This window comes from Moschus berezovskii, chromosome 21, assembly GCF_049115385.1.
Source record: "Moschus berezovskii isolate FMDL1 chromosome 21, NW_MosBer_1.0, whole genome shotgun sequence".
Taxonomy (NCBI): Eukaryota; Metazoa; Chordata; class Mammalia; order Artiodactyla; family Moschidae; genus Moschus; species Moschus berezovskii.
Genome location: NC_142480.1, coordinates 29,942,989 through 29,967,519, shown reverse-complemented (window position 1 = coordinate 29,967,519; position 24,531 = coordinate 29,942,989). Strand labels below are relative to the sequence as shown.

Genomic DNA, 24,531 nt, shown 5'->3' with positions numbered 1-24,531 from the left:
CTTGGAAGGACGCCAAGGGTGATACAAAAACAAAGTGCTAGGAAGCAAAGTGATACCAGTGAAGAGGAATCTAATCGTATTTCAGTAGCACAGCACCCTGGTGGGGAAAAATAAATATGTGGGAGGATGTGGGAAACTTTCACATGCAAGAACACTGAATGTCACTGACTCCTGATATTCCAGTAACTTTTAAAATCATGAATTTCAATATATTAAATTGGTCACATAAACAGGAGCGTTTAAATAACTATCAAATAAATATTTGATATTTGAAATAATACTGAATCCTGCCATTATACAGTTGATGCTAATATAGTATAATTACTTACTAAAATAAAGTTCTTACTTTAAAATTAGAAAATAGACTGATGAGAGCCTATTTAAGGCTGATGGTTTAAATAGCCTGCCAAGTTTGGAAAATGCACACTTTTCCACATTTTTTAGATTGTATGGAAAAATGCAATTTCAAATTAATCAATATAACAAAAACTATACTGTTTCTCCTTGGTTCCAGTTATCTAGTACAGGTTGACATTTCCTGGGCCTGAATAAAATCAATACCACATGCCACTTAAACTGGGAAGACTGCCAAGTTTTTATCTTTGGCAGCACTGCAAAGCCAGAAAGTACTATGGGAATGTTTTCCTAGAGAGCTTTCTCTTCTTCTAGAGAAGAGAGTGGAGAACACAGATAATCACTTGTTCTTCAGGATTTTAGCAACACAGAAATACTCAACCAGTTTCTCCAATCTTTTATCACCAGTTTTCTTCTCTGAGGAATCAACAATCTGATAACAGGCTGAAAGTCTAATGCAGTCTACTATCTATGGGAAAAGTCAGTCTGGGACTCTGTGTCAAATGTTTTGTTCAGAATCCATAAGGAATTCTACCAGAGAAGAAAATGAGAGCTGTTTCTTTAGAACACACCATTTTTGTTAGGATTCCTTCAAACTTAATCTGTGCAATTAAAATCTCCCCAAAGAAATATTCCTCAATATAGAAAAGGATATGGAGCTTTTAACTGACTGAATTAAATTTCTTTTTATTATTATTAAAGATCCCTGTTAACAAGCACATACACAATGAAAATAGTAACTGGATGGATGAAGAAAGCAGGCAACTGTTTCTGGTCAGTCAATTTCTCTGATTCTTCTCTTGACCGACAGGGAATAAAAGTTAACTTCTGTCTCAATGCTTGGAATAAAAAGGATGGAGGAAAAGACTGATAACTTACAGACATTACAACAATTTCTACATTTCTGAATGAACTAGGATAGGTGTAGAAAATAAGGGAGTTGGGGAAGAAATCCTGGATATTCATGTTTTCAGCACAAAGTGGGTTACCATGTAAAAATCCAGAAAATCTCTGGTCTTTATCATAACACAATGATGGGTACTTTTCTACAGTAAAGTAGGACAGAGGCTGTAATTTACTGGGTCACAAGTATCTGAATGGAAACAAAAGTAAAAAAAATCCCACTAAGTCCTATATGACACATGCCTTAAGAGGGAGAGAAGGCTGACCTTTTACCTACCTCCATTAATGGTCACTTCACCAAGGCAGTTGTTGGGCACTTTTGGTGCACAGCGTTTGTGACAGTTGAATCTGCAATCTAATCACAATGATTTTATTTTTGGTGGCTTAAACAACAAATGCAGGAGACCCAGATTGGATCCCTGGGTCTGGAAGAGCCCCTGGAGAAGGGAACAGCTACCCACTCCAGGATTCTTGCCTGGAGAATTTCACAGACAAAGGAGCCTGGTGAGCTACCGTCCATGGGGTTGCAGAGAATCAGATACAACTGAGCGACTAACACTTTCACTTTCAAAACAACAGAAATTTATTCTCACACAGGTCTGGAAGATAGAAATCCAAAATCTTCCTCCAGAAGCTCCAGGGGAGAATGCTGATGACTGGATTCTGATGGTGGCTGGCATTCCTTGGCTTGTGGCCCCATCACTCTAATGTTTGCTTCTGTGGTCATGTCACCTTGTCTTCCTCTGTGTCAAATATCCCTGTCTCTGTCTGGTAAAGATGCTGTGATTACATTGAACTCTCCTGGATAATCCAGGCTAAACCTCCCATCTCAAATAATCACATCCACAGAAACCCACTTTCTAAAGAAGGTACCATTTACAGGTTCTGGGGATTAGTACTAGGGCACCTTTAAAGGCCATTATCAGCCACCACAAGTATGGACACAGGGGAAAGGTTAGATGATGATCAGAAGGGAGGCTAGGGTCAGAGCCAGAGAAGCAAGGTGGAGAGCTATTTGTATATGGTGAGGGGAGGAGGGAATGTCCACAGAAATCAACCTGGGATCAGCATCCAAAGGAACAAGGGCGGTCAGGAAGCCTGTCTGAGATGAGGCTAACCATGCAAGTTCTGGCTGGTCCCTCCAGGCCAGAGTAGGAAACAGAGAACAAATGACAGAGGTTGAGCCAGGGAAGGCCACTGAGGCAGTGGGGGAAGTAAGGGTAAGCCGTTCATCTATACTGACCTGTGAGTGAATTAGAAAACACACCCCTTTCTCTAGATGCTTCACTATCAGCCTAGGAAAAGTATTATTAGCATACTGCTATTGTAAGAGCAAGCACACTTTCAGGGAGAGTACTGCAGTTAACACAAATCTAATGAGGCCCCTTAGGTCTACACAGAGCTTGCACCATCACAGATGTTAGAATAAGCATGTCCAGTAGGGTGCAAGAATCAGGGCGAGTGAGGTTGAGGAGCTCCCTGGTCCAGATGGGAGGCTGAAGAACGCTTAGGTAAGATCCAGCATGGGCTTCACTGCTGCCTGTGGGTAGGTTTTTTAGCCATCCATCCATCATGTATTATCTCAGTGGGCTAGCTCCATTGAAACTGTCAGGAGGAGGTGGAAGCCTTGAAGGCTGTTTTATTTGGTGCTGATGTAATCACAATGATTTTAAAAGAAAATATTAAAACCAAGCATTCATCTAGAAAGAAAAGTCATGAGGAAAACAATAATTTCAAATGGATGAGGATCAAGTGTTGGCTGGTGACAAATACTTGGTGGCAAAGTCACCCTTACCTTTGCACTGCAGGCCCTGCCTGAAGAGCCCCTTGAGAAGCTTCTTGCAGTACTGGCACACAGTGGGCCGGGTATACGAGTGGATGACGAATGTGTGCGGCACTTTAACTTTGGACAGCAAGAGCTTGTCGAGCTGGATGGGTCGCCCAATGTACGACTGGGAATTTGACCTCTTCTCTCGACCAATGAAGGACTCAGATGGCGACTTTTGCTATATGTTAGAAAGACAACAGAGGACAATGAGTTGTAAAAGACTGATTTATATGTTTACGTATTTTTATTTTCATTTTGATTTTTCAACAGCAGGTTCACATTATTACTGAGCCAAGGCACTAGTGCAGAAAAACTAACACAAAGAGAAAAATCATTTTCCCAATAAAACACATCCAGCTGTTTAGATAGTAGTGGTGTTCCCAGAGTGATACGGTAAGATGCAAGTGACCTTGACACAGCATAATATATTTCAGTTCAGTTCAGTCGCTCAGTCGTGTCCGACTCTTTGCAACCCCGTGAACCACAGCACGCCAGGCCTCCCTGTCCATTCCCAACTCCCGGAGTTCACGCAAACTCATGTCCATTGAGTCGGTGATGCCATCCAGCCATCTCATTCTCTGTCGTCCCCGTCTCCTCTCGCCCCCAATCCCTCCCAGCACCAGTCTTTCCTAGTGATGCAACTCGTCACGTGAGGTGGCCAAAGTATATATATTTATGTATTTTTAAATTGCTTTTTGTTTTACTATTGTATTTAGTGGACTGATTGTTAAGAATGTCAGAGAATAAACTAAAACAATATTTCTGTTTATTAATGTAATTTATTTCCCCTTTACTTCTTACTTGAGTACTTAGCTTTTACATCTGAAAACAGAATTGGAGATCAGAATATTTGAACTGGATATCTGGGACTTTAAAATAATTTTCAGCTTTTTAGTTTCATTAGTTTTAATGGAGAAGTATAAAGTTGAAAGCAAACCAAAATATGGTTCTAAATCTCACTGCATATACTATTTCATTGACACTTACTAAAGATTCACATGTATAAAATATAAGAAATTCAGGAGGATAATAAATGAAAAGCAAATTCCCCCAGTCTGTCCCATACAGTACCTCATCTGAAAAGGGCCGATAGTTTCTTTGGATTTTCTCCAAGAAAAAAAAATATATAATTTAAAATTATTCTTCAACCATATAAAAGTAGGGTTAAACTTACATTATCATTTATATAATTGAGAAACAGTGACTACTAGATTATATAAGACTCACAAATATTAATGTTTTGGTTACAACTATACCTCTGTAAACTCCTGTTTCTCATTTTGTAATTACATCATCAGCTCAGTATATATATATTTAAAAAAATAATGAATTAAAATGAACTGTGTTTCCAGTGTTTTTGAACAATTTCATGGTATCTCTTGATATCACGGAAATGTACTTGGGAATCATCAGAAATAATCATCACTGGAATAAAAGAACTGAATTACTTTTTAATAGTCATTATAATTATATAATTCATTTATTAAGCTCTTAACTTAGTATTAACTCTGAATAATCACTGTTTTAGGTACCTTATAAGACAGGCCTTGTTATCTATAGTTGAGGCATCTAATTTTGGGGTTAAATGCAAGTACATAGTACAGTCAAAACATGAATCTACATTTGTCTGCTTCTAGAGTCCTTGTATTATCACCTTACTTAGTTAATTTCTAATTTGGGTAATTACTGAAAAGATGAGAAAAAAAATCATATATATATACAATTTCTATCCCTTTCAGTGTCTATCTGAATCAAATGGGAAATTTTTGATTTACAGATTCACTAGCTGCAATAAAAAGAAATTTGAAATGAGGTTCTACTTAGGGATATTATGTCTACAGTTACATTTATAACTTCAATTCCATAAAAAACTATGAAGCAGAATTATTCTGGAAGGGCTCAACTCTTGCAGAGAAATCATGGGAGCTTTTAAAAATGAGTCTGCTGCTGCTGCTGCTAAGTCACTTCAGTCGTGTCTGACTCTGTGTGATCCCATAGACGGAAGCCCACCAGGCTCCCCCTTCCCTGGGATTCTCCAGGCAAGAACACTGGAGTGGGTTGCCATTTCCTTCTCCAATGTGTGAAAGTGGAAAGTGAAAGTGAAGTCGCTCAGTCATGTCCGACCCTTAGCGACCCCACGGACTGCAGCCCACCAGGCTCCTCTATCACTGGGATTTTCTAGGCAAGAGTACTGGAGTGGCTTGCCATTGCCTTCTCCAAAAAATGAGTCTAAAGTTTGCCAAATCAGAATCATAATATATTGAATAAATACTTTCAATGGAATTTAATTTTACTGGAAAATAATTAAATTCATTGGGTTAGGTCCCTGTTTTAACAATCCAATGGGCCAGTTTTAAGTACACTAAAATGAAAAACGGTATTTTTCCACAGTTGGAAAGTTTCACCACTCAAAATAAAAGCTGATCTGTTGTCACACTTTCTTAGCAGACTTACAATGTTCTCAAATTTGGAAAATCGTATGAAAAGTTAACCAAATTACTTTTCAGTTATTTTCCTTAACTTAAAGAGACTTAATTCTAAGCTGTGTAGACAAAGCCAGTTTGATGTTGGATTATTCAGTATACCATGGAGCAAATTCACTTAGATGAGCAAGAGGCAATCAGATAAAGTTGATTGTTTTCTTCTCACCCAACACAGTAACATTCACATGAACACTACCATAAACTACAAGAACAAGAACTATTCCTGAGAAGTCATTTCATTTATTACCTTCAAGGCAGGATTACATAAGAAATTTTAAAATGTTACATGATTTTAGGGAAAAGAAACTGGCTGTTATTTTGTGGCTGAGTCTGTACTACACATTCAGGCAAAGGTGAGATTCACACAGCCAAATGAGTCCTTGACACTGAATAACAATAAACTGTAGATTTATAGTGTCAAAATGAAGACTAATAGCATTTAAGATACGATAGCAATTTAAGATTTTAACAACATTATCAAAGGGTCCTCTTGTCATTTATGGCATCTTAAAATCAACTAGCAACACAACCAGACATTCTCATGATTCCCTTTTCTTACAGTTCCAAATATAATCAGTCATTTCAATGCGGCCTCTATTTCTAAATGAAAAAGTGAAGTTTTAAAATCATGAGATGGGGTGCATGCATGTGGTAACTGATGTACTACTAGAAGGAGATTGAACTGTATTCTATGTGTCTGCTTTTCCCTGTTATGCAGCAAAATTAAGAGCTAAGACAAAAAAGGAAGACTGCGTTACTATCTTATGACTTTATAAATGCTTATTGAAATATTTATCCATTTTTCAAAGTGTGAATAAAAAGCTTCGCTTATATATGAGATTGTAAAATAAACATAAAAATAAGATCCTATGAAATAAGGCCATTGACCTATAATATAAATTTATATTTATAATATTTATCTATATAACATTGGTTACATAAATGTTTAACAACCATCATTTCTGGAATCCTGCCAATCATCCTTTCTAATAATATAAAAGCAAATAAAATGCTTCTAAGGGTTTTCAGAATTAGTGATACATTTTGATTAATAATTCACATTCAGTTACCATTTTAGGAATGTTATTAGTTGTAATTTCCATTTTTATGTAAATTTTATTTGAAGGTATATATGCCCAAAATCCTGGAATCAAGATTGCTGGGAGAAATATCAATAACCTCAGATACGCAGATGATACCACCCTTATGGCAGAAAGTGAAGAGGAACTCAAAAGCCTATTGATGAAAGTGAAAGAGGAGAGTGAAAAGGTTGGCTTGAAGCTCAACATTCAGAAAACTAAGATCATGGCATCTGGTCCCATCACTTCATGGGACATAGATGGAAAAACAGTGGAAACAGTGTCAGACTTTATTTTTTTGGGCTCCAAAATCACTGCAGATGCTGATTGCAGCCATGAAATTAAAAGATGCTTGCTCCTTGGAAGGAAAGTTATGACCAACCTTGATAGTATATTAAAAAGCAGAGACATTACTTTGCCAACAAAGGTCCGTCTAGTCAAGGCTATGGTTTTTCCTGTGGTCATGTATGGATGTGAGAGTTGGACTGTGAAGAAGGCTGATCCCAAAGAATTGATGCTTTTGAACTGTGGTGTTGGAGAAGACTCTTGAGAGTCCCTTGGATTGCAAGGAGATCCAACCAGTCCATTCTAAAGGAGATCAATCCTGGATGTTCATTGGAGGGACTGATGCTAAAGCTGAAACTGCAATACTTTGGCCACCTCATGCGACGAGTTGACTCACTGGAAAAGACTCTGATGCTGGGAAAGGTTGGGGGCGGGAGGAGAAGGGGACGACGGAGAATGAGATGGCTGGATGGCATCACCGACTCTGTGGACATGAGTTTGAGTGTACTCCGGGAGTTGGTGATGGACAGGGAGGCCTGGCGTGCTGTGATTCATGGGGTCGCGGAGAGTCGGACACGACTGAGTGACTGAACTGAACTGATGCCCAAAATCCACACTACCATAATTTTTGTTTGATGCATTAAGCTACAGTGTAGGCAAAAATTCAGAAGTTAATAATTTTAAAAGAAATAGAGGATAGTTTTAAAAATCTCACTGATCTAAATTAAACTAGCTTGGACTTTAAGATAATTTCAATAGGAAAGCAGACTTACAATTCAAAGGGTAATGCTGACTTAAATAACTAGTTTTTATGGAAGAATCTGCCTGCAATGCAGAAGCCCTCGATTTGATCCTTGGGTTGGGAAGATCTCCTGGAGGAGGGCATGGCAACCCACTCCAGTATTCTTACCTGGAGAAGCCCATGGACAGAGGAGCCTGGCGGGCTACAGTCCACACGGTTGCAACGAGTCAGACATGATGGAACGACTAAGCACAGTACATGGATGTCATGCATTATTATACAAAGTAAAGAGATATGGTATCATTGTATTTCTTCATTAACTTACTTCATTTTAATATTTTTTATGTACTTGTATATTTGTATTAAGTGAAGTGAGAGTGTTAGTTGCTCAACAGTGTCTGACTCTTTGTAACCCCATGGACTGTAGCCCGCCAGGCTCCTCCATCCATGGAATTCTCCAGGCAAGAATACGGGAGTGGGTAGACATTCCCTTCTCCTGGGGATCTTCCCGACCCAGGGATCGAACCTGGGACTCCTGCATTACAGGCAGATTCTTTACTGTCTGAGCCACCAAGGAAGTATATTTGTATACTTAATCATTATAAATACATTACTTTACATTTTTAAGTAAGATCTTTAATTATGGTAGAGAAATTTCTAGCTTACCTATCAACACTAGTGAAGTTTTTACTAGGTTTACTAGTTTAACTAAATGGTGTTTAAATTAATCTCCACTGTTACTTGCTGTTCCAGTCTGGCACTGTGTATATGGTGAACCTGGGCAATCTGCAGAATGAGTGTTGTGTTTTTTTTTTCTCCCTGGGAATAGAGAGGAAAGTTGAAATGTTTTGGAAAGGGAGCAGCAAACAGCAACACTTTGTTTCATTCTACTTCATTATTATGTGTAGAGCAATGACTGGCTCAAAACTCTGAACAGATATAACATTCTCTTCTTTATAATTATGGTAAGCACAAGCAAGAGGATGTGCTTCTAAAAATTAATATTTTTACATTAGCGATTGGTCTTATGTATTGTTCTTTTCCTGAGTGGAGGAGTTTGGATCAAATTGTAGGTGTGAAACGTTTTTGAGAGCTGACATCACTGTATGACACGGTATTGGTATGGACTGATGTCAATGATCTGATTGGGCAAATTACAAATGATTAAAAGTATAAAGATCTCTCTTAATCTCATTGTAAGAAGGATCACAGTCATGAATGGGAGAGAATATGAGAACAGAAAAATGATGAAAGCTGAGTTTTAAAGCCAAGATTAGATATTAGAGATTCTAGAGATTAAAATGTTTTTAAAGACTGTGGTTTACTGAAGTGTCTGTACCATCCACATGTTAACAGTGTTTCATGTGAAACGACTGCCAAAGTTAAAACTGTATGCACTGAACACCTACTTATAGAGACAATGCATCTTGCTTTTCTAGACACTGAATCTGTTTTTTAACCTGGTATATTAAATAATGACTCGGCAAGTTTGGAACCCTCCCAGGAAATGACTGCTTAGATTACATTATGGAAACTCCAACTGCCAGCACATCTTTAAACATTCAACAGGACTCTGAAACAATTTCCGAACAAGGTATATTCCACTTCACAGTTCAAAATGAATTCTCTTTATTAGTAAATCTAAAAAACAGAGAGGAAAAACTGCCTTTACTTGTGGTTTCTTGTCATTTATGTAAAAATTAAAAATAAGATTTCCTAAGAGATAAAAGTCACTTTATAAATAACAGCATTCAAATGAAACTTTATCCAGTATTAAAATATTTATGTTTATTAACTAAAATCCACTTCATAGACCCATAATGGTGACTGAATTTGGAGTCACATAAATTCCTACTGAGTTAAAGAGAAACGGAAAAGTTAATACTTTTGTGTACACTTTGATGTCTCTTTCTGGATTTATCATTTTCAGGACTCCTTTTGGTCTTAACCATTAACACAGTGGGGCTTCCCTGGTGGCTAAAGACCGTAATAAATCTGCCTGCAGTGCAGGAGACCCAGGTTCAACTACAGGGTCAGAAAGATCTCTTGGAGAAGGGAATGACTACCCACTCCAGTATTCTTGACTGGAGAATTCCATGGACAGAAGAGCCTGGTAGGCTACAGTCCATGGGGTCACAAAGAGTTGGACACAACTGAGTGAGTAACACTTTCACATTTACACTTTTCACTACACAGTAAGCTCCTAAGGGAAGGAAAGTGTCTTAATCACATTTGTCTTCTGTTAGTAGAAAGAAGAACCTGGTGCAATGTAAGTAATAAGCAATGCTTGAACAATAATGAATGTTTTCAAGAAATAAATGTATGCAAATAATGGGTAAGACATTTCAATAGAGATGTTCAAAATATAGACTGCTAATGCAAGCATTTAAAAAAAATTAATATTACATGCACTGTAACACCAACACACTTGCTCTACAGAATTTCAATTTTGAGAGAGTACAATTGACTAAGCAGTGTTTATCAACAGAACTGTTCTCTGGACTTGTCTGCCTACTCCTCATCCCTACTTGGCATATACAACATGTATACAATATCTATCATAACCTTTCTGCTCTAAAAAGAGGACAGGTGGAAAGCTCAAATATTCACCTGTAGGCTGTTAATATTAATGCTTGTCAGGAATGCAACAGAGAATGTTGGAGATTATGGAAAACTGGAGAGGACACACACGTTCAGTTTAAAAGGGATGGCCATGGCTCAAACACTTCTAATGGCTGTCATGTGATTATAAAAGCCTTATGTTTTCAGCTTTTTTAGTTTTACAAAAGAAGCAGAAAATCTAGGTGCTTTATGAAATAACTTTATTTCTAAATATCAGTGACTCTGAAAAAATTATGAAACAGTCAACTGAATTGTGGAATAAATCTGGTCATGGGGAGGAGTTTGAGACTTCTGGATTAGATAAAGACATAAAACAACTTTCTATAACTTTTGTATGTACCAGATTCTTTTCATGGCACTTTATGTAAATTCATCAACTCATTTCAATCTCATGATCACCAGGTTTTTTAAAGATAAGGAAACTGAACCATAGAAAGATTATATCATATGCCCAAGATCATACAGCCTGTAAAATGCAGAACCATGAACTCAGGTAGTCTTGTTCTGGGCTTGCTTCCTCTTTTCTTAGTCTCTCCCAGCTCTCATATCCCCTGATTTTATACTAATATAAAAATAGAAAATATTTTCTGCCCTTCATTTAAGTCATGAAAGAAGAGTTCATAGAAATGAGAATAACAAAGCAACAGTATGTTCTACATGTCAAGTGCACTGTGAAAATATTGTGAACCATTTAACCTTAACCACAGAAAAGACTTTCAAGCAGTTTGCCTGTGCTCAGAGGATAGCATCAGAGTCAAACATGTGTTCCAGAACATTGACTAGCAGAATATATAACTTCTATTGTTTAAGTATCACTCAGTTGCCTGCCTACTTTCCTATCCAGCTGCTGTCATGCTTAAAAGATACAAGCACAACTATGTGACACAAAGCCAACCAAACATTAACCTTTTATTACTGAAATTTTAAGATCTAGCCTTTTTGATTATCAAAGAACTGGGCAGAATAGCGCCTTATAACAATTTGCCCCTCCTGCTATCAAGATGGATCTACCTAATTTAACAAGTGTTTCCCAGGACAAATTCTACCCAGAGGGTCAAGTCAGATGCTATAGGACATACAAAGATTAGTCAGTAACAGTCTCTGTGCCCAATAAGCTTACTGCCCAACAGAATTCTGGACACAACATAACTGTTATTATTAACCTGTGCCCTGTCCTTCTTTAGGTTCTGCTGTACGTACTCTTCAGATTCCAGGTCATATATCACCTTCTCCAAAAGGCCTCCAGACTACCTCATTTCCTGCCCACATCCCTTCCACACTCTTTTACTCTCTGGCACATCATACTTTCTCATCCAGGGCAATTACTGCAGCCTACAACTTGTCTTACCTGTTTATTAGGTAAACAAAACCATCTCCCTTCAGTAGAATATAAGTTCCATGAGAATGGGAACTTGACATCACCATATCATCAACTTCTGAAAAGCTGCCTCACACAGAATAAGTGCCCATATGCATCCAGGTTCAAAGAAAAAATAAACCATTTCCATGGTGGAGATGACAGGGTCATTCAGAAAAGGAGTTTCCTGATGAAGAGGTACTAGGTGTGGACCCTGAAGTGAGTCTTGCCATGTAATGGCTATGTTAACTATTATTAGCAGCCAAAATTCTGTTTAGGAAAATTCAGTCCTCCCAGTATTTGGACTGACTAGAGATTTCTTTTATATACTCTGAAGTCTGTTTATCCCACTTGGAGATGATTATCTAACCTCACCCATCATCACTACTTGTGAAACATGACAGTGAATGCTTAGTCTGAGGTTATTTTATGAAGGGAAAAGAAACGATTGACGTCTTTCCACAACACTTAGATGAGTATTTCGTCTCAAAAATGGGGAATCTGGGATTTTCCAGGGCAGTTCCTGGGCAACAGGGAAGTCTCAACACCCCTGTGAAATGGAGTTCACATATGAACACTCTGGTGCCATGCCCTGTAATTCACTGAGTGGAGGGTATGGTGTTTGGTGAATTTTAAATTGTTTGGTGCTATTCTGTTACAATTTTAACTCTATAGGTCTGGAACTAGCTGCCAAGTGTGCAGATAAATGAGTTTGGCTACTCAGTTGGATACCCTAAATATATAGCATAAACAAAATCTAATCAACACCTTTTCAAAACAGTGAAAAGGACTGCTACAGGGCAGAAAAAAAGTATACCCCCTGCTCAGAGGTGATGGATGCTGTTTCACAGTAGAGAATCCACTTTTAATGTTTGAAGCAATTTGTGAAAGGTTTCACACTAATAAAATATATAATCTCTTAAAAATACAAGGTGATCTGGACTTGCTGAGTGCTAAAGCAGTCTTGGAAGTTACATTAACTTTTATATTGCCTCACTCTTTCTAAGTAAACAGAAATGAAGGATAAAGGAATCTAACTATTTTCTTAAGCAATCCACCTCTTCCAGGGAGAGTACTGGACCTGTTGGAGAGTTGTTACAAATTGCATGCACTGTTCTTCCAAAATGTCAGTTACTTACAGCCTGTAAATCTGTGGGTTCTTGGAGGAAAGGGGAAACATAAGACCACCTCTCCATAAGGATAAACTTGAGGGCAGTGTAACCTTAATGTCACATGCTATACATTCATAAAATAAAAATGGAGTATTTCCACTGAGGAAGAAAATAACTTTGCATGTCAACAAGTAGCGGGCTTTGACTGTCATAGTTCATCTACATACAGAATGTGAACTGGAAGGTAAGCAGATCATGTGGAAAATTCAAGAACAGTGATTTTAGGGATACATATTCTCATAGTGGGCCTCTGTGGTAGCTCAGAATGTAAAGAATCTGCCTTCAATGCAGGAGAAAGTGAAAGTGAAGTCGCTCAGTCGTGTCCAATTCTTTTAGACCCCATGGACTGTAGCCTATGAGGTTCCTCCATCTATGGAATTTCCCAGGCAAGAATACTGGAGTGGGTTTCCATTTTCTTCTCCAGGTGATCTTCCCCACCCAGGGATCGAACCCGGGTCTCCCGCGTTGCATTGCGAGCAAATGCTTTTACCGTCTGAGCCACCAGGAAAGTGCAAGAGACTCGGGTTCAATCCCTGGGTCGGAAAGATCCCCTAAAGAAGGGTATTTGACCCTGATTGAATAGACAGGGGGCCTGGCCTCAGTTTATGAGTTCATGGGAAAGCTGAATGAAACAATCTGGAAAGATGCTTTCCTTTCGATTACTGCCTTGGACACACCAAGGAGAAGCTGGAAAAAGCGTGACATAAACACAGTGCAAAGCTGCAAAGTTGCCTCTCCCTTCAAAAATGGCCCACAAGGATAACTCTACAGTATTTTATAGAATCTTAGCCCATAACAATCAATGATGAATATTTAGTATGTGTGCATAAGTATGTGCACATGTGCTTTTGCAAGAATCAAAGAGTAGATTTTAATGCAACTTAAAACAGAGAAAGAAAAGTATGAGACTTTTTTTTTACCTACCAAAAGAAAAAAAAAAAGAAGCTGACTTTTAAAAGTATAGCAAAGAATTAACTCAGTGAAATTATGTCAGTGTACACAGCTACAGAGAAACAGACACTTCCAAAAACTGGGCTATTTGGGGAAAAGCCCATTTGTTCATAACTTCTGGACTCTGTTTCATCTTACATCTCACTATATTTATTACCAAAATTGCAATACTCTTATTACTCTTCTTGAGAAGGGAGTGATGACTTCATCTCACCAGACAGAACCAATCTAATGGTTAGAACCAGGTCTTGTGGACCAAGTAAAATGATGTATTTGTGAACACACTGATAAAACATTTTAGAAACTGAATGATTTCTAAAGTTTCTAGAAGTTTAATTTATAGTACCAATTCTGATCTTCCACTCTCTTCACTCCTCCTTATTATCTCTTCTACACAAACCTTTAGTTTTTCACTGGGTCAGAACATTTATGAGGATACAGAAATTCTGCAAGTAAAAACGAGCAACCTTTTTTTCATAGTACTCAGCGAGGGGCACTGTGGTCACAACTGATGAATATGGCAGGCTGGATGTGACACTAGACAGAAACAGCCACTGAGCAAATGCTTGTCACTGGTAACAGGGTGGATCCGGGGCTGTTTTGCACCTTAAAGCAAAGGACAATGCTTTGTGTCTTAAGGCATGGTTTGTGGAGGAGTGTTATAGAGGCTAAGGTGTCTTTGCAATATGAGTACATGAGTCTTCACTAAAGATTCATTCGTTTCAAAGATCAGTTGGTAAATGTGGACAAGTGGTATATGATGCCCCCTTCCTCAGTGGCATTCATGAAGAACTCTCCAGCTGTGTTCACATTTAGAATTACACATCTGGAAGTCTGTGTGCAGAGTACAAAATAATAATGTACATATGATAAGCTAGACACATTGAATGAAATCAGGCAACAGCTGATTAACAATACATCAAAGTAGGCCTCACACTCTTAATTTTACTGATGAGTTCCTTCCTGACAAACCTACCACTACACATACTCTTCTGACTCTCAGGGTAAGGGCTGCTTGAAGAATTCTTGGATGTCTTTTCCTCACTGAAAGTATACACTGGAGAACTAGTTTACACAATCATCAAAAGAAATCTCGAAATATCTGGCTAATGTACTACCTAGACGTCACGGCACATATTGAAATGGAAAAAAGACTTATTCATTCAGATTAATCACCAGGATTCCTGGAACTCCAGAACACAAGCATAAAAAGTAAAGTCTCTACCTCTAGATAGACTTTTGCTACTTTGGAAAATATCCTGGAAAATATTTGGCCAGAAATTTCACCATAGTTACATTCAGGATTAGAAATAACTTTACCCCCATTATTTGCTCATTTGAAAGGAATCTGTTTTGACTGTTATAAAGCATATCAGGATCATACCCAATTACAGGTAGATAATGGCGTGCTGTGATTCATGGGGTTGCAAAGAGTCGGACACAACTGAGCGACTGAAATGAACTGAACTGAACGTAATACTGGTATGCTTGTTTGTTTTTTTTTTAATTTATTAATGAACAGAAACAGTAATTGAAGGAGTCATTTTGTGGGGATGGTTTCTAGGAAGTATGCAGCGAAGGGCTCCTTTCAGTACACTTGTCTTAGTTAAATGGGAGTCAGTAAACTCTATAAAAAATAATAGCAGTTTACAGCAAATTATCATTTAGAAAATATGTACCCTCTCATAAAAAGTTAAACTGAATATTTTCCAAATGTTATTAAAAAATCCTAAAGGATGTGAAGTGTAAACAGTCAAACATAGGAAAAGCTTTTTAAATAAGCAATTTATATTCTAATAATATCTGTAAGGCAGTCTGAAAGTTAAGAATTACCAAAAAGACTTGTCTAGAAGCATTTAATTTCACACACACATACACAATTCTAGAGCCTCTTAACTTCAAAGTTGTAATAGTAAATGTTTCCTTAAAGACATTTTAAACATTTAAAATAACTTCAGCAAAGTTCTTAAATTTTTAAAAAATTCCATAGGCCTGCCTAACTTAAAAAGAAAAAATCATGCCATGACAGTGTCCTGTCATTACAAAGGACACCGGTGCTTTAAATTCTGTTCCATTTTCTAACTTGACTTCAGTTCACTCACGTAAAGAGAAAACTATTCTTCTGAATCATTTGAAAATAATATAATATTTAATCTGCCTACAATGATTTATTTCCAATACTATTCCACTTACAGTAAGATAAGGAGTGGAAATAAGTTTTCTCTATATGGGAAAAAGCCATCAAAAACACATGTAAAATTGAAGATATACTTCTACCCTTGATTAACAGACAGAATAGTACATATTCTAAACAACAACCAACAAGCAGCTCAACAGAGAAAGAGACAGGGAATTCACCACAGGTAAAATACAAATGGCCAATGAATATATGAAAAGCTGTTTCTCTTCTCTAGTAAAGTAATGATATTTATTAATAGAAATTATTTTACCTATCCAATTAGTGGATAATTGGGTAATTTAAAAATACTGATTGATACAACTGCCTGTTGGGAAGAGTATGAGGAAACAGACTCTCATACACTGTAGTCAGTGAAGTTATAAATTTAAACTCCTACAACGTTTTGAAGAACTAGTTGACCACAAAATGCATATATTCTTCAGTCTACTTGGCTTCTAAGGATATAACCTTCTAGAGTCATTTAATAAATACTTACTGATAAACCTATAATAAGTTTACAAATGTGCAAAAAATACAGACAAGGACACCTATTTCAGTATTGTTTTTTAAAAAGGAATCAATCTAATCAATAGAGATTAATTAATATGCATCATTGTAATGTAATACTAGGAGCTTCTACAAAAACTTTCTGTTTGCATTTTGTTTCCCTCAGGAGCTAATCCATGAAGGCCTAGCTGCCTGCAAGATGTACAACTTGCATAGAAAAGCCAACTACTCGTCAGTCCTCTTTTATACAATCTGCTCTGACTTCAGTGCAGGAGGGTGAACTGGAAAATGCTTCCTATCCTTGTTTGGCTTTATTCCCAAAGGATAATTTGAAGGGAAAGATACTACTCCACATTTAAAATTATGTCTGGAAGGCACAGTAAATTACAAAATTTAAATTTATAAGAATATCACTGACCAAGCATTTACTCTGAACTTTTCTAATTAGGGCACATTTTGAATAGGTTGATTTTTCAAACATGGGAATTTACTATTATTGAAGCAGATCTCTTCATTTTACATCTTATGAATCAAGATATCTTGACTTCTCAATTTTATTTAACCCAGAACATGTTCTGGTTGTGTTTTCATTAGCGTCCTTTGTTAGAGTTACCTTAACACGACCATTTTAGAAGGGACACTGATAACGGTATTTGACATTTATAGTCTCATGAAGGAAAATAATAATATGTCAACCCTCAATTCACAGAAGTACAGAAAAGAAAAATGAAACATTAACAAGTCAACTGGTCGAAACAAGTTATCACAATAAGAGCACTGTTGTTTATCGTGCTTTAACACTTGACTTCTCGCCAATGTTTAGGTTGTTAATTGCCTAAGATGGATAAAAAGTCAATTTTTGAGGGGGTATTTCTTAAAACCTTTATGAATGAAATGAGCTTCTTTTCCATATATAGTTTCTTCTTGGATTGAGACCTTAATACATACAGATGCATACCATCATTTTTAAATAGACTGTGATTAGACTATAAACTAAATAGACTATGATGATACATTAAGAAAAAGCTCTTTCCCTAAAAAGTTAGTCATTTTCAGACAGTGGCTGCCCTCTGCCTTACTGTGCCAACCAACACTGGTGGATATCAGGATAATGACCTCACTTGGCATGGTTCTGTGGTGCTAGCACCAGCATACAGTTCTAACGTGTACATTTCAGTAACTTTGCTACAAGGGTTCTGTTCCCTTCTGTGTTCTACACTCTTCTCAACTGGTCTGCTCAGTTTCATAGAAAAGACACCAATGCTATGGAATCAAGGAATCTAAAGGCAAAATTTAATCTAACGAACCATCTATTAGTCTAAAGCCTGCATTGCTCTTTGTCTTACCGAAGGCTGTGAAAACTTGAACAGTAACATCAGGAAAAGAAAACAACCACCAACACCACCCGTGGGCTTTCTGCAGTTCAAGAGGTTGGATTCTGAGCTAAAATTCTAACCTGAGTATTCTCACAGAATCAAAACAGATAACTGTCTGATGTTAATTTAATATTATAATGCTGGTTTACAAAAAGATAGTGAAGCACATTTCTAAGTAGAGATAGTACCTACCTCAAAGCCAGGACTCACAGGAGACTGAAACATGAAGTTGTAAAGAGCAAAAAGCAGACAACGGTGCAGAATAAAGGAAGGAAAAAGATAAGAGAACCATGTTATTAGAATAAAGCAATGCATGTTGCTCAACAATATTATTAGCAAATAATAGATTTGTTTTCAACAAAAAGCAAAATGTGATACTCATCAGTCTTTGTGGAACAGAAACATCTGGGCTAGAAATTACTTTTTAATATGTAAATGGGACTAGAGACTTTAAGTTAAGATTGCAAAAACAGAGTTTATAGTTTTGAGCTGGTAGAGGGGGAAAAAAATCTACTTATCAGTGTCAGTGATGAGAGACATTCACCTTGTTGAAAATAAATCAGAGACAGAACGAAGCATTTTGACCTTTAAGTGAAAGATGAGATTTTCTTCACAATAATGCATCCTCTCAATGGGAAAAGAAAGGAAAAGGTCATCAAAGTAATCAAAGGTGACATAGTTATTATCTGCCTTCAGGCAGGGATAAGCTGATGAATAATCAGTATCAGTCAGTGCTGTACAAACCTGGAAAGTCCAGTATAGGTTTAGAGTTTTAATGAGAGAAATATATCTGTGGTGTATTCTTTGATCATTTTAGAGTGTTTGATGCATAGCATTGCTTTCCTGTCTGATTTCACCCAAGTTTGAAATATAATTCAAAAGTTGAAAGGCTATTAAAAATTTGTTAATGAAAAAAGAATTTTAGCTAAGTAAACAAGTATCTGGCAATTTATGCTGAATACACTTTTTTTCATCTCTGTTTCCTCAAGCTTTGGAGGTCACCTCTATTTGATAACTAGAAATCAAGTCTAAACTAAAAATAGTTGACTGTCTTAAACAAAAAATACATGACTGTGTTTTGAAATCAGTAATATTCCCAGTATTGAATAAACCATTACACTTTGAGAAAAATCCCAGTATTTCTTCTCTCTATCCCTAAGTATACTAAGTTGCAATCTACTGCTAAACCATTTTGTCAGAGACTTTGGAAAGTGATATACATTTACACTGGGGTTCTGCTAAGATTAACTGTTACTCAGTAATACCTGTGTTAGATTACTGGATTAACGTGAAGCATAAGCAGAATTCAGGGACAACAATGGCTCATTTGGCCAGATCCAAACATGATTTTGGAGGAGAAATATAACCGTTTCAATGTACTTTTATGGAACATTTTCACACAGAGGCAAAACTTTCTCTTTGGGAGAAGTCAATCAAATTTCCTCAATTTCTAAAATAAGATATGATCCTTGTCATCAACGTATCTCATATCCAAAGCACCGGATTTTCTTCCAGTGTAGCTCTGAATGTCTTCATTCTGGGCTATCATCAGAATTCAACTCTAGCTTAGTGCTGCTTCAGTGCTTGGTACTTGAAGATGGCCTAGGCAACATGAATTGATTTATTCCTTTAAGTTACCATTTCTAAAAGAGTATTTCTTCCCATTAGGTATTTCCAGGTTTTTTGAGAAAAGGGGATTCCATATTTGAGTCAGTTTAGGAGCACTGATTTCATTATTGTAAGACTTCTGTGAACCATAACTGTACTCAGTGAATACTGTGATGTCCAGTACTTGGATAGACAAAGAAGCATTTCCTAATCTTATCTGATTAGGAGAATGAATTTTTGGATGATATTTTACAGCACCATTATCTTAAAGAAAAAATTGGGGGAATCACACACCTCTGTATTGAATCACCAGAAATGTCCATAAGTCACCAAGAAAAAGAGAACCACCTGTTCTTTCGGGAGGTGGTTGGAATATTTTACTAGTGCTTTGTTTTTATTTTTGTTTCCTCCTTGAAGGAAGATCATATGGATAACAGTTTTATATCTGTGGTGAAGATTATTATAGAAAATGTTTATTATGTAAACGAATACTATATATATTAGGATGTTGTGGCATGTTACTTTCATTTAGCACTCAGAGAATTTATGTTTCCTGTTACTGAATAATGCAATTTCTATAACTTTAAACTGATTGACAGGAGTCTCAGAATTAAATTGAAGTATTAATTATTCTGATACAGTATTTCATTCTTTTCTCACATGACTTGGGATGAAGAATCGTAATGACTTTGTAACTTTCTATTAGGATATGTACTTGCTATTGTCATTTAAAAATATCTTTACTGAGGTACAATTTTTATGGCATAAAGTACAGAAAATTCTAGGTATACCTCTTGAACATAAAAGCATGGACCTCTACCCAGATCAAGATATAGAATATTTCCAGTATCCAGAATGGTTCTCTCCTGCTCCCTCTTAGTTTTTATTGATCAGAACTTCAGACACTAGATTCATAAGCATATAAACTTTGTGTCCATTTTTCCCCTAAATATTATTTTGTGAGATTCATTTATGTTGCTGAAGGAATCAAGAGTTCCTCAATTCTATTGCTGTATTGCTATATACTATTCTCCCATTGTATGACTCTATAATTATTTGTTTCTAGCTTTTAGCTATGATCAATAAAAATGCTAAAAACATGCTTGTAACAATAGGAATCACGTTGACACCACTCCCCTGCCCCCAAGATGAAATAGTTAGGTATCCATGTAAAAAATATGAGTAAGATTTATAAGAGGAAAAATACAAAACTTTGATGAGTGACATCAAAGAGCTAAATAACAGAGATATCCCACATTCACATTTAGGAAGACTCAATACTGTCAATTTCTGTTATTCTCAACTTCATCAATAAATTTAATGCAACCCCAATCAAAATTGCAGCAAATTATTTTATGGATATTAAGAAAGTGATTTTACATTTTATATGGAGAGGCAAAAGACAGAGTATAGCCAATGCCATTCTGAAGAGAAGAACAAAGTTAAAGGAACAATACTATTTAACTTCAAGAGTTACTATAAAGTTATAATAATCAAAACAGTGTGGTGTAAGAATGACAAGTAGAACAATAATCAGAACAGTGAGTCCCCGAACAGGCCCCCATAAATACAGTGAATTCACCTTTGACAAAGTATCAAAGGCAATAAAATGGAGAAAAGATGGTCTCTTCAATAAATGGTACTGGTGACTCACATATAAACAAACGAATTTACACACGAACATTACATGAATTGAATTAATTAACTTAAATTAAGAAGTGAATTAATTTGTCTATGCCCATAGCACCTGGACTGTGTCCAGCCTTGTCTGATCTTGCAAGCTAAGCAGGGCTGGGCCTGGTTAGTACTTGGACGTGAGAAGTGAATTAATTTAAGTCATTTTAACTCTACATGAATCATAGACCTAAATGTAAAACACAACACTATAAAAAAATCACAGAAGATAGCAAGATAGCATAAAAGAAAACCTAGGTGACCTTGGATATGGCGATGCCTTTTAAAATACAAAACCAAAGAGACAATCCATGAAAGATAAGCCAGATTTCATTAAAATGAAAAACTTCTGCTCTGCAAAAGACAACTGCAAGAGAATCTCTACATCTGGTGTAGAGATATTTCATTGTAGATTAACTTTAGACTCTTTGATAATGAATGATACAAAATATATTTTCAATGCTTATCAGCTGTCTTCTTCTGTAAAGTGCTGTTTAAGCACTTTGCTTATATCTTAAATAAGATTGTCTGTCTTTCAAAGTTTCACAGATGTTCTTCATACGTTTGGATATGAGTCTTTTATAAGATATATATATATGTATATAAATATACACATATATATTGAAAATGTCTTCTTTTATTCTATGAATTGCTTTTCCACATTTTTAATGGTATATTTCACTGAAAACAATCTGCTACTTTTAATGGTGCCTTTATCATTTTTTTCCCTTTGTGTTTGAGTCCTATTTTTAAAAGTTTCTCATGACTCAAGTTATTGTAAATATTCTTCTATGTTATTTCCTAGAAGCTTCTAATCTGCCTAAAAGTTATTTTCATGTGGTATAAGGTAAGGTCATGATTCATATTTTCCACATACATATACAGATATACTTGTTGAAAAATTCTTTTTCTCACAGCAGTGGTATAATTGTCAAAAATTAGTTGGTCTATAGAAGCACATAGTTTCTGGACTCGTCCTGTTCTGTTTCATTGGTTTATTAATATTTTTCTGTTCCTGTATAATACCACATTGTCTTTATACTTAATCTTGTGTAACACCACATTGTTTTAACTATGACTTTATGGTGGTATGTTTGGGAATTCTCCAGCTTTGTTCTACATCAGGGGTTCTCAAACTCCACACTACTGACATTCTGAGCCAGCTACTTCTTTGCTTGGGGGAGCTGTCTGGTGCATTGGTCCCTCAAATCCTGTCTTGGTTGTTCTTGGGTACTTTAAATATTGTTTTGTTATGTTCTGTTATACTTTATTCAGTTTTTATAACTGTTCCTTATAGGAGAGTTGATTGATACAAGCTTCTTCATAGCTAGGAGCAAAACTTCTGGAGTAAATTATTAACTTTTGCCTAAGTCTAAGCCTTGCATAACATGATTTTAAATAAATGACTTTCTTTAACTTTTCCTTAATACCTCACAAACATCTGTAATTTTTAAAAAAATAATGTGTAAGTCACACATAAACTGGATCATTTAAACTGGAATCAAGACTGCTAGGAGAAATATCAATAACCTCAGATATGCAAATGACACCACCTTTATGGCAGAAGGTGAAGAAGAACTAAAGAGCCTGTTGATGAAAGTGAAAAAGGAGAGTGAAAAAGCTGGTTCAAAACTCAACATTCAGAAAACTAAGATAATGGTATCCGGTCCCATCACTTCATGGCAAATAGATGGGGCAAAAATAGAAACAGTGAGAGACTATTTTGGGGGGCTCCAAAATCACTGCAGATGGTGACTGTAGCCATAAAATTCAAAGACACTTGCTCCTTGGAAGGAAAGCTATGACCAACCTAGACAGCATATTAAAAAGCAGAGACATTACTTTGTCAAAAAAGGTCCGTTTAGTCAAAGCTATGGTTTTTCTAGTAGTCATGTATGGATGTGAGAGTTGGACTATAAAGAAAGCTGAGTGCCAAAGAATTGATGTTTTTGAACTGTGGTGCTGGAGAAGACTCTTGAGAGTTCCTTGGACTGCAAGGAGATCCAACCAGTCCATCCTAAAGGAAATCAGTCCTGAATACTCATTGGAAGGACTGATGCTGAAGCTGAAACTCCAATACTTTGGACACCTGATGCAAAGAGCTGACTCATCTGAAAAGACCCTGATGCTGGGAAAAACTGAAGGCAGGAAGAGAAGGGGACAACAGAGGATGAGATGGTTGGAGGGCATCACCAACATGAGCAATGCACATGAGTTTGAGTAGGCTCTAGGAGTTGGTGATGGACAGGGAAGCCTGGTGTGCTGCAGTCCATGGGGTTGCAAAGAGTCGGACATGACTGAGCGACTGAACTGACTGAATCTTGACTTCCTTCTGCAACTGTCTAAAAGTTTATAAAACTGACTTAGTCTTAGTAAGTTTACTTATGCTGCTGCTAAGTCGCTTCAGATGTGTCCAACTCTGTGCAACCCTAAAGATGGCCGCCCACCAGGCTGCCGTCTCTGGGATTCTACAGGCAAGAACACTGGAGTGGGTTGCCATTTCCTTCTCCAAAGCATGAAAGTGAAATCGCTCAGTCGTGTCCGACCCTTAGCGACTCCATGGACCGCAGTCTACCAGGCTCTTCCGTCCATGGGATTTTCCAGGCAAGAATACTGGAGTGGGTTGCCATTGCTTTCTCCGAATAAGTTTACTTATAAAAATGAAAAACATATTAGTGTGCCCTCCTTAAGTATCTACTGAGTTTTTCTTGTTTCCTTCTAACACAAGTGATGTACAAAAAGATATACACTCTTGCAGAGATATTAAGCCATTAATTGTCTACATTTTGGATTTTCTTAAAAAATGGACTACATCATGGCTGGAATAATGGATATAGTTTACTGCCAAAGTTGATGACAGATAAAGCTTGTCATAAGATCTGTGTTGTTACGCTTCTCTTTCTATTTTAGCAGCACTACAGATATCCAAGTTCAACATACTTGCCAGAAATGGGTAAATTAATAGGATTAGCAATATTTTAATCTGTATGTGAAATGATAATTTTTAAGTTAAAAGCAAGGAATCAAGTGTGGAAGAGAATGTCATTTTCTTACATTTGGGAGAAAATCTATACTGATGGCAGACATGCAACATGGGTGGTCTAGCGGCATTAGTTAGCAGTGCCACCTTTATATAGGCCATTATTCTTTTCAGAAGTGGAAAACATTTTTTTCTGTATATGGGACTAAAATATTTTAAATCATTACCATAATATTAGAGAAGGAAATGGCAATCCACTCCAGTGTTCTTGCCTGGAGAATCCCAGGGATGGGGGAGCCTGGTGGGCTGCCGTCTCTGGGGTCGCACAGAGTTGGACACGACTGAAGTGACTTAGCAGCAGCAGCAGCAGGCATTCACTATAACTTTTAAACTATCGTTCCTGGTCTCATGTGTTTTGTCCAGAGATGAAG

General features: G+C 36.8%; 1 protein-coding gene across 2 annotated transcripts in view; it reads right to left on the bottom strand.

Moving 5' to 3' along the window:
• Positions 1–24,531, bottom strand: part of PRKD1 (protein kinase D1) — a 360,671-nt gene that overhangs the window by 58,402 nt on the left and 277,738 nt on the right. Inside the window, exons 5-7 of one of the 2 annotated variants that reach the window (XM_055418185.2) lie at positions 18,031–18,054; positions 3,053–3,263; positions 1,535–1,612 (exon numbers count right to left, since the gene is read on the bottom strand). In XM_055418185.2, the coding sequence (XP_055274160.1) occupies positions 1,535–1,612; positions 3,053–3,263; positions 18,031–18,054 (313 nt within the window). The remainder of the gene's footprint in view (positions 1–1,534; positions 1,613–3,052; positions 3,264–18,030; positions 18,055–24,531) is intronic. The other variant, XM_055418186.2, reaches the window with a different exon arrangement.